The sequence below is a fragment of the Paroedura picta genome, chromosome 8 (genome assembly GCF_049243985.1).
Source record: "Paroedura picta isolate Pp20150507F chromosome 8, Ppicta_v3.0, whole genome shotgun sequence".
In the NCBI taxonomy this organism is placed as follows: Eukaryota; Metazoa; Chordata; class Lepidosauria; order Squamata; family Gekkonidae; genus Paroedura; species Paroedura picta.
In genome coordinates, this window is record NC_135376.1 from 18881545 (window position 1) to 18892450 (window position 10906).

General features: G+C 38.8%; 1 protein-coding gene across 6 annotated transcripts in view; it reads right to left on the bottom strand.

The window, feature by feature from the left end:
• SMC4 (structural maintenance of chromosomes 4) overlaps window positions 1–10906 on the bottom strand; it is a 44689-nt gene that overhangs the window by 17205 nt on the left and 16578 nt on the right. For all 6 annotated transcript variants that reach the window (XM_077348559.1, XM_077348555.1, XM_077348558.1 and 3 more), the window contains 8 exons: window positions 10689–10829; window positions 10358–10508; window positions 8031–8195; window positions 6786–7019; window positions 3502–3687; window positions 2256–2417; window positions 296–521; window positions 136–215 (listed from right to left, as the gene is read on the bottom strand). In XM_077348559.1, the coding sequence (XP_077204674.1) occupies window positions 136–215; window positions 296–521; window positions 2256–2417; window positions 3502–3687; window positions 6786–7019; window positions 8031–8195; window positions 10358–10508; window positions 10689–10829 (1345 nt within the window). The remainder of the gene's footprint in view (window positions 1–135; window positions 216–295; window positions 522–2255; window positions 2418–3501; window positions 3688–6785; window positions 7020–8030; window positions 8196–10357; window positions 10509–10688; window positions 10830–10906) is intronic.

Consider the following 10906-nt stretch of genomic DNA (forward strand, 5'->3'; position numbering starts at 1 on the left):
CAAATATAAATAAACAAATATTATATAGCATAACTATTTAATTCAGCCTCTTTATGCAAAATGGTACTTTCACACAATAACCAGGAAGGATTATATTTTTTTTCCAGAATTTTGATTATATAATCATATACTAACCTCATCTTCTGATGTTTCAACTACAACAGAGGATCCCATTCTACCCTTCACTACTTTTCCTCCTCCACCAGTCATTGTCCCTGTGAAGAGAAAAGAAATTAGAATTGCCACAATCATATTAAAATTGAATTTTTAAGTACAATTTTGTAGTTTTGAATACCCGACTGTTCTATGATTTGTCCTTGCAGTGTAACTACTCTCCATCTCTTGTCTTTTTGGAATGCAACTCTGGTAGCCTGGTCCAGATTATTTGCTACTAATGTATCACGCAAGGCAAAATAGAAGGCTTGACGAATCTTCTCATCTTTAACTTTTATCATGTCAAATAGACGTGGAACATTTTCAGGAGTCTGTACTGTATTCATGCTTTTCTCCCACACCGCCATCTGGATGAAAGGCACAAAAGGAATCATATTCAAAAAATCTGCATAAAAACAATGCACACCCACAGTTTAATTTTGGTAACTGTTTGCCTTTTGATCTTCCTCTTAGCAAATGTCTCTATACTTTGACATCTTTGCTTTCTGCAGAGCTTTTATTTTGCTTTCTTTCCAAACAGCTCAGGATAGCTAGTGTGCAGTTTTCTCCTGCTCTACAGAGCAGGCTAGGCTAGGCTCAGTGTATGCCTAGCCCAAAGTCATCCAATAAACTTCATAGCTGTGGCAATTTGATTCTAGGATCTCCCCAGTCCTTGCCAGACACCTTAAGCACTAAACTACATCAGCTCACAGCAAACCATGGTTAAGAAAAATTAACTGTGGTTTGGTGTGATGTAGGAAAGGAACCTACATGGTTGGACTTTTTATATAAAACTTGAAAATTCTTAATACTTGTAATGAAGACCAAAAGGCTAACAGGACTAGAATTTCTAAAATGTATTTACTCTTTATAAAAGAGAGGGAGCTTGCTAAGCTAAGGTAGCACTGAGAAGGATCTAGAGCTGTAATTATATTTGTAACTCAAACTTTGCGCAGCTGTGCCATTTCCAAAAGGCACACTTATAGTTAAATTCCCCCCATACCATAAAAATAGAACACCAAATCTATGCAAGCTCAGCATTTATGAGCTGCTACAAAAAAGAAAACATTATTTCTGATAACATCTGCAGAAATACTATATCCCAGTGGCACCTTAGAGATCAACAAGATTTTTGGGGTACAAGCTTTCATGAGCCAAAGCTCCCTTTGTTAGATATAAATTGGAATAGGGATGTCTCTTTATATCCCAGTCAGAAGGTGAGAAGGGTGTTGCAAACTGGGAACTCGGGATGCAAGGATATAAGCATCTCTAGTGAAATAAAAATCCCATGTCTCTGTTCAGCCTGGTGGTAGTGGGTTTCCAATTTTCTGAACTTGAGTTCATTAAGTTCAGCTATTTTGCACTCTAATCTCCCCTTGACGCTTCCCTGTTTGAAGACTGCTGTATCTGGTAAACAATGGAATGACTTGGATGATTAAAATGTTCCCCAATGGTTGTTTCATGTAGTGGTTTCTAATGCCCAGTATAGATTGTAGGTTGTTCTACTGCATACCAACATGCCTACCCTCTGAAACTCTCTGCAGAAATACTGTATGCAGACTCTGGATGGCTTAATGCCTGGGAGGTAAGTCGCACCTTCTCCCCCCCCCCCTTCTCCTGCCCTGCCAGCAAAAAGCACTTTAACATCTGAGTTGGTACAGACCCAGTTATAATAGGACCTTGATATTACATATTGGATCCAGAAGGCATTTTAACACTCCCATATAAATCTGTGGAAGGCAATAAACAAGGGCTAACGTTAATTACTAAGTCTGATGCAGTATTATATTGTTCTACATTTCTGTTCAAAGACATATATTCCTCCTAGCTACTTGAAATTCTGCAATAAACATTACTGAACATATAGTTATACTGTCAAGATTAAAAAGAAATTGTATACTAAGAAAATATTTACACCGATACCATGTGGAACTAAACTCTATTTGGCAGTATACATAATAAACTGTCTCATTAAGTGCTTAAGACGCTTTGGAAACATGAAGCATATCAACTGAGCTGAAATATGAACAACAAATATATGTGGCTTACATTTCTCATGATTTAAAGAGAGTATCTACTTCGTCTTCTATGCAAATACAAACCTTGTCAAGTCCAATAAAAGTTGCAACACCAATATTTTGTTTCTTTAAGAAATTAACACATTTTTGAGCAGTATCAATAGTATCCACAACAATGTGATCTAGTGCTCCACAGGATGATGAAATTGCAACATCGTATTTTTCATCTATGGCTCCCAGGTCACCCTATTGGAAAAAGCGGATGGAGTAAGAAAGGGAAGGACACATACACTTAGGTTAGTTGGCAGTAGGGGCCATCTTAACGCAGAAAGAACTCAAGCAAATCTATAATTGCAGCTAGCTTTTTTGTATGCCTCTAAAATGTACCAAGATGTATAAATGAGAAAATGCGGCCTTTTATGTGGCAGAGGTATGTTGTTTCCATTATATCTACAAAATGAAAGAGGCTAGAGATTTAAGTAAATAACCTGCACATACACAGATGTTACTGTTAATTTCACCCTATATGCCAGGGGTAGTCAAACTGCGGCCCTCCAGATGTCCATGGACTACAATTCGCAGGAGCCCCTGCCAGCGAATGCTGTTTGACTACCCCTGCTATATGCAGTTTGACTACCCCTGCTATATGCACTTCAATTTTACATTTAATACAGTTGTCCAGGCCTGCATAGCCCAAGCTAGTCCAATTTTGTCAGATCTCAGAAGCTAAGCAGGATTGGCCTTTTGTAATATTTGGGTGGGATATTTCAAAGAATACCAGGACTAACCAAAAATAGACAATGGCAAGCCACCTATAGAGGGTCACACTAAGTTAGTTGTCACTTGATGGAACTTTCCACTGTCACCAGTTAGAATTATATAATTCTCCCATCTAGAAATACATCTGTCTCTGCACTGTTTGGTCATACCACATTAAAATTGAGAGGGAACATTTGCTAGGTAGAGTTGTCACTTTTTTGTGATCAGTTTTGCTATATGAATTATTCCTACCTTCTCCCTTCAAGGATTAAAAAATTGAGGGAAGACTTTGCAGTTTGGCCCCCAAATTTGCAGAAAAATCTCAAGTTCAAAAATTATTTTGCAATATATATTTTTTTTGTTATTTCAACAAAATTATATTTCTTGCTTTCTCCTTGTGTCTCTGCAGTTTATCTAGTCCTCTACTGACAAAGGGGAATACTTCACCTGTAGATTTTTTTTTTTACACTTGGTGCTCAATAACTTCAATACTTTTTTTTTCTTATTTGCTTTGGGAACTATACGTCCTACACAGATTAGTATACTATTTATTCAGGCAAGAATAACTTACTAGTCTTCCATATATACCCAAAATTTGTCCAGCTTTCTTCTGCTGAATTAAAGCTTCAAGAACTTTTCCTCTGCTTTTATTCATTGCCAGGGAACTTCTTGCTTCTTCCACTTTCTGACGTAGCTCTCGAGTATAATTTTTGACTTCAGCTTCTTCTTTTACAAGTCTGTCAAGGTCATTCTTTTTCTTTTAAAAGAAATCCATATATAATTATTGAAAATCCCACAAGCTTTAAGGAATTTAAGCTTTAGGTTTACTTACAATATATCAACTGAAATATTTTATTTGATTTTATGAAATATAACATCACTAGCTTCAAAGTTCGTTCCTAAGAACGGGCCTTGAAATGGCCTCCTCCCCTGGCCCCCAGCCGGGCAGCTTAAGGTGGCCTCGGGCGGCAACTCGCAGCCAGATCACATGTGGCGGGCGGGGACTGGGCAGCTCCTCAGCAGGGCCGAGACAGAGCTCCTTAGCAGGCAGTCAGCAGGCCGGGAGGCCCTCATTAGCATGCCCAGCCTAGCAGGCCAAAAGGCCCTCGTTAGGAAACCCTCCAGCATGATCCTTTGCCCAGGGCCTCTCCCCTTACCTGCTGCTGGCTCCAGGCACTGAGGTGTCTGAGAGCAGAGGCTAGAGTCCAGGGATGGAGGGCGGGAGCTGCAGGGGCAGGGCCAATCAGGGCAAAGCTGGCTGCACCCTGATTGGCCCTATTCTAACTTGGACAGCTAGACACGTCCACCCCCTAGGCTGTTTCATAAAAAATAGAAGAACAACAATGGCTAAGGATAATTATGTTTAATCTCTCTAAAGAATGTATAGTGAGATTTTTCTGAAGAAATTAAATTATTCCAATAATATGTCACTGTGGGATTAAAAGTAATTCATTAATATTTCTGCAATGTAACATTTATATTAATAATAATCAATAGAACTTTAAACAATACTTGATGAATTAAAAACACTGTTCCACTGTGCAGTGATATTTTTACACTGATCATTCAGCAGAAGCTCATTCTAGGACAAAATTTAAGGAACCTAATGTATAACTTGATCTACCATCCCAACGTGATGATTTTAAAGACTGGCAGTGTTGTGTCAAATCCAATCCAATTTACATTTCTAAATTATTATTCCCTACACATATTATACTGAACAAGTGATATCTACTTTTTGGGTGGCACAGGTATAGTCTATGTGAAACAATTTTTTTAAAAATCTACTGAAGTATAACAAATTTCTGCAAACACTATGGAACAGTTTTATTGAGGTTGATGAAAAAAATCTTTCCCCAAGAAGAGCTACTAAAAAGGAAAACTGAATATAATGAACACCTTCCATTATCCACTGATCAAGATTGATGGGATTTTAGCCTCCCTCACACACTAAAAGCTTAGTTTGAAAACATAAGGTGGAGCATATCCCACAGAGACCAGAATAGACTCAGTTGTGTAGAAGAAGAAGAAGAAGAGTTGGTTCTTATATGCCGCTTTTCCCTACCCGAAGGAGGCTCAAAGTGGCTTAGTCGCCTTCCCATGCCTCTCCCCATGTTGGTCTGAAGCAGAACGAAATTTGAGTCCAGTGATGAAGTGTGCACGTACATGAAAGCTTCTACTTTGAATAAAACACTGTTGGGCTAAAAAGTGCCACTGGACGTGCACTTTGTTCAGAGACCAGAATAACACCTTAGATTTTGGGGGTTTCATTCAATTCTTTAAAACACATAAACTACATATTGCATATCCTGTCCATCTTTGCAGAACTGACAGTCTTTTGTAATCTTAATTTTAATATGCTTCTTAGCTATAAGTGCAAATGATCTCAGTGCATTAGGGATTACCCAATTAGGTAATAGATGTGCATCACTTGAGCCCAAAGTTATCAGTGCTTTTATGTTAACATTTCTTTGGTAGTCCTGACCTTTCAATTTGCATAATTTTAACCAAGAGGAGATTCAACGATATGATCACCAGTTCATATGACATCAGGCCAAAAGATGTAGAATATAGGTATCACAGTCTAATTGCTTCCAAATGTCCAGGAAGATCTTTCATTAAACTGGATCCCGGTATTTCTGAAAAACATCCCTTATCTCAATACTGTCCAATTGTATTTTTGACAATTAAATATATGCAGAGTAGTGTTAGAGTGGTTCAATGGTGTACTTTTACAGTCTGAATCCCTCAGAAGGGTTCTATAAGTCATCACATCCCAGTTTGAAGATACTATGAGCATACTATCTATATGATCAAATAGCCCTGATGGATTTGGAATATATCTATATATAATTAAAAGGTTTTTGAAGACTATTACAAAGTAGTCCTCTCAGTGCAAATCTATCGTTTCCAGTTAACTTATTAATGCTATTTTGGAATCTGCTGATTAATTTCCCATTTATACATTCCACTTGCAAGTGGATACATTTCCTTTCTATCCTACCAAACTTCTCAAGTTTAGATTACATTTTTCTCCCAACAAGTTATCAACTCAGAATAGAAAGGTAAGTCTGTGGGACAGAATGCAAGTTTCTTTATCCACTATTGGGTTTGTATTTGGGTTTGTAATTTTTTATGAAGCTGGTGTTAATTTTTATACCCCATTTTTCTTCATACTAAGGGGTCTCAAGGTGGCTTACAATCCCTTTTCCTTCCTCTCCCTATGAGAGGCACACTGTGAGGTAGATGAGACAGAGAGTTCTAAGAGAACTCTGACTAGCCTGAGTCCAGGTTTCATGTGGGGGAGTGGGGAATCAAACCTGGTTCTCCAGATTAAATTTGCCACTCTTAACCAATACACTACACTGACTCTCTAGGGCAGCTGTTCTCAACTTTCTTATTGTTGAGAAACCCCTGAAGAATTCTTCAGACTTCAAAAAACCCCAGAAGTGGAACAATTGTGCAGAAGCTGTAGCTGTATAGATGCCTACCCGGGACCCCTCCCCTTCGCACCCCCTCCAGGCCCATCACTGGCCACTTGGGGGGGGGCAACAATAGTTTAATAAGACTAACTATCTCCCACCCATTCAGGAAACCCTTCCAGGGGCACCAAGAAATCCCAGGGTTTCATGAAGCCCTAGTTGAGAAAGCTTGCTCTAGGGCAATCCTAAAACATGATCAAGGTAGACAGGTGCTTCTAACTCCCTGTTTACTGGTTATTTAATGAGAGCCTCCATATTCTCATAGAGTCCTTGATTTTGACAACCTAAAATTAAAATGAAGAAAATCTTTAATACAAATAATATTGGAAAAACAGAAGTATGCAGTACTCTTTTAAAATACAACAAATCTAACCTCCTTTAGATCGTGTTCAGCTAGAGGCAATTTTGATTCCAGTTCTTTAATAGTAGCTAACCGTTCCTTAAGAGTTTCTGAAGCAGTCTGAAGAGCCTTTTTTGAATTGTTTAACTGAGATACTGCAGTATTATGACGACTAAGGTAGAGATCAAGTTCTGACTGGGCCACATCCAAGTTTGAACGTGCTTCATTAACAGTTCTGCTGAATTCCATCAGTTCTTTTTCTTTATCCTAAGAAAAAACAAGGGAAAATTAAGTAATGCACCAAGTTGATTTAGTTTGCAATGGAAATGAACATTGGCTTTCAGCTACTTCAATAAATGTCAGTCTTCCACTGTCTGTTCTGTTCTTATGAATACTTCTTACAGTTGAAACAACTTTTTTTTGCTTTGCCAAATGCATCACCAGGCCCACAATGACAGGATGAATATGGGGACCAAGACCACCTCTGAAACATGTAGTGCCCTCAGACCCCATTAAAATCATCTTTCCATGATGCAGATATAAGGAGAAGTACACAACTAGTTTTGTCCCAATTGCCTAGGAGAAAAGTTTCAAGATGGATAAAACTAAATCTGTTAAATCCCTTTGACCTATTTGTTTTTGTTTTCTCCTCCTTGGGTCATCTGCTTCTTTCAGGAACACAAAAAGAATGTTCAGTTTCATTCAGTCTGTTATCTATTTTCAAACTTTAATTACAAGTCATCTTGCTGTATTTGCCAGTGTTAAAGAATGTGCATCTCTAAACATGTGCAAAATGCCCGTTCCTTACCATCAACTGTCAAGATCCTGTCTTCAGCTCCTTGAAATAGTGGGATTTGGGCTAAACGAGATGTAATATTCAGGCAAATTTAAACCCCAGAACTTCTCTCTACAGCAAAATAAGTACATTACTGCAGAAGGCCAATGATCTGAGGGGTCATAAAACCTAGATGTTTTAAAGATCCACTACCAGGCTTCCTGGGGGAGGATGCACTCAGAATGAATGAAATACCAAGCCCAGTCTGTTAGACCATACAGAAGAAGAATTCCACATCTTGAACCCCTCCACCTACTCAGAAAAAATGTCTTTATAGCTGGAATGTTAACACTAGAAAGTAACTACTAGTGAGCCAGGCAATGAAGAAAATTATCAATATAGTTCTTAACATTCTGTAACAGTTCTGTTTTATTTTTAAAATGATAATAATTGTTTACATGATTCATAAGACATCAACTAGCACACTACATATTGACACAAACCTCTTTCTCTTTCTGCAGGCCCTGTGTTTCCTGCTTGAGGCTGTCCATAACTTCTTTTAGTTTTGCCTCTGCCCTTTCCTTTCCTTTTTCTAGGATTTCTCTCTTAGCTATTGCTTCTTTGATGGCAGCCTCACTAGTGGCAGGAACACTTCTCAAATCTTCAACCTATGTGGAAAAGCTAGCATTACTTTACAAATTAACTGAAACAAAAGGAACATCTCCCCTAGCATGTTAGCTTGACATATAGTATGAGTTTGTTGTTGTTAAGTGAGAAGTCGTGGCCGACCCATCGCGACCCCATGGACAATGATCCTCCAAGGCCTTCCTGTCCTCTACCATTCTCCGGAGTCCATTTAAGTTTGCACCGACTGCTTCAGTGACTCCATCCAGCCACCTCATTCTGCCATCCCCAGTTTGGTGTAGTGGTTAGGAGTGCGGACTTCTAATCTGGCATGCTGGGTTTGATTCTGCACTCCCCCACATGCAGCCAGCTGGGTGACCTTGGGCTCACCACGGCACTGATAAAACTGTTCTGACTGAGCAGTGATATCAGCGCTCTCTCAGCCTCACCCACCCCACAGGGTGTCTGTTGTGGGGAGAGAAATGGGAAGGCGACTGTAAGCCGCTTTCAGCCTCCTTTGGGTAGGGAAAAGCAGCATATAAGAACCAACTCTTCTTCTGCCCTCAATCGCTCTCAGCAGTATGAGTCTAGAAGTGAGTAATTAGAAGCACCAAAGTGCCACATTAAAATAACTAACTCAAAAAGGACCAGGATAAACAGTAGGTTGAAAGAACTAGCCTTTAAAAGTGATATTTTTAAAATTGCCGGTGAAATATGCCCATGAAATGTATTGTTTTCACAAGCAATTTATTTCAACACACTGTTCATAGCGCTGTGTTGCACTTTTGACACCTCAGTTCATGATTGAACTTTCATTTCCTACTTACTCATATTCTCTGCCATTAATAACTTGGTTTGCCATGAAGATAAATCCAACTCTTTCACTCCTATAACACTGCCTCTAGGCCAAAGAGAGCAGAGAAACTTATGCAATAGCCATAGAACATTGTTACATATCCCTGCTCCAAATCAATGACCTAGATTATGGAGGCAGCAGATATAGAAGGTTGATGTTTTCCCCAGCAGTGGAAACATACTAAAGAGTTGAAGCTGTTCCAAGTATGGGCTCTGAGCCAATACAGATGACAACACTGCCTTGAGCGAGTGCTACCCTAGAATACTGTCATGGTGCTACCCTAGAATACACACGAAGAGCCGATTTTACTACATAACATAATGCATGGCAGAATGTGTTACTGGATTATTTTCTGTACGGAAGAAGAGTTGGTTCTTATATGCTGCTTTTTCTCTACCCAAAGGAGTGTCAAAGCAGCTTACAGTCGCCTTCCCTTTCCTCTCCCCGCAACACACACCCTGTGAGGGAGGTGAGGCTGAGAGAGCCCTGATATTACTGCTCGGTCAGAACAGCTTTATCAGTGCTGTGGCCAGCCCAAGGTCACCCAACCAGTTGCTTGTGGGGAGCGTGGAATCAAACCCGGCTTGCCAGAGTAGAAGTCTGCACTCCTAACCACTCCTTTCAGTCAGGAAAAACAGAGAAGATGCATATGGAAGAGTGAATATACATGAATATATAGAGAACTGTACCATATTGCTATATGTGCCGACAAGGGAAAACATAACAGCGCCAATAGAGACTATTGTTCTCATGGCTCAAAATTTGCAAACACTGTGCTGGGCTCAATCCTGATTTCCTGCAAGGACTTTTCCTCCACTGCAGGAAACCAAGCAAACAGCTAATAACAAAGAAGCTGAAGATTTATTCTTTGTACTCAGTACTTTGCCAGCAAAAATACATATTGGTCAACGAAACCTAGTTCAGTAAAAGTCATCTTACAAAATCTGCTAAGTCCTTGTCCCAGATATGTCTTGTCCAGAAATAAGAAGTTGAATTCAGTGACATGCAGTTCTAAGTATATGTGCAGCAGATCAGGAAGTATTCTTAGAAAAGTTTGTTCTTATATGCCACTTTACCAGGAGTCTCAGTGGCTTACAAACGCCTTTCCTTATCATGGAGTGTCACTTTGAAATCTATGAGACTAACTTCAAGTAAGTCTATTCAGATTCAGATTCCAGGTTTGATATGTCTATTCACAGGTTCATTATTTTTAACAGTGTATCTCACTTAGAACATCCTTTCAGATACTTATAATGAAACATGATTTCATTTTTGTAAGTTATGTCTTAACAGCCTCCCCAACACACATGCACCAAGAAACAGTGAAAGGTTGGAAATTTACAGGTGTACCTTTTCTTTATCCTTCTGAAGCTGCTTCTCTAGTTTTTTAGACTTGCTTTTTGCATGTTTTACTTTTTCTCTTACTTGAACATCCTCCAAGTCCAGATGTGTAAATTTCTTTTTATTTTCTTCTATAAACGCTGTGATTTTATTAAGTTTCCTAAAGAGAAATAAAGTGCTAATTATCTTCGTAACCAATTAAAATAGCATGCTCACACTAGGCTAGTTTTCTTTTACTGAAAACAAAAATATCATGCTTGTTACTCAGCAGCAAATGGAATCAATACTGCACTCTTTCAAATCTTGTTAATGTCCATAAGGTTATAGGCTCTGTACTTACTTTTCCACTTCTTTCAAAGCCTTATTTTTATCTTTCATTTCATCCGCCAGCTTACTGCTTCTTTCATTAACTTCTTTAGTGTCTTCAAGTATTTTTTCTTTTTGAGTTTCCAGATCAGTTATCCGTTTCTGCAACTCATAACTGAACAAATTTTGAAAGAAATTTTACATCACATAACTGCAGGGGTGAAAAATGTTCTTAAATAAAGTTCCATTGAT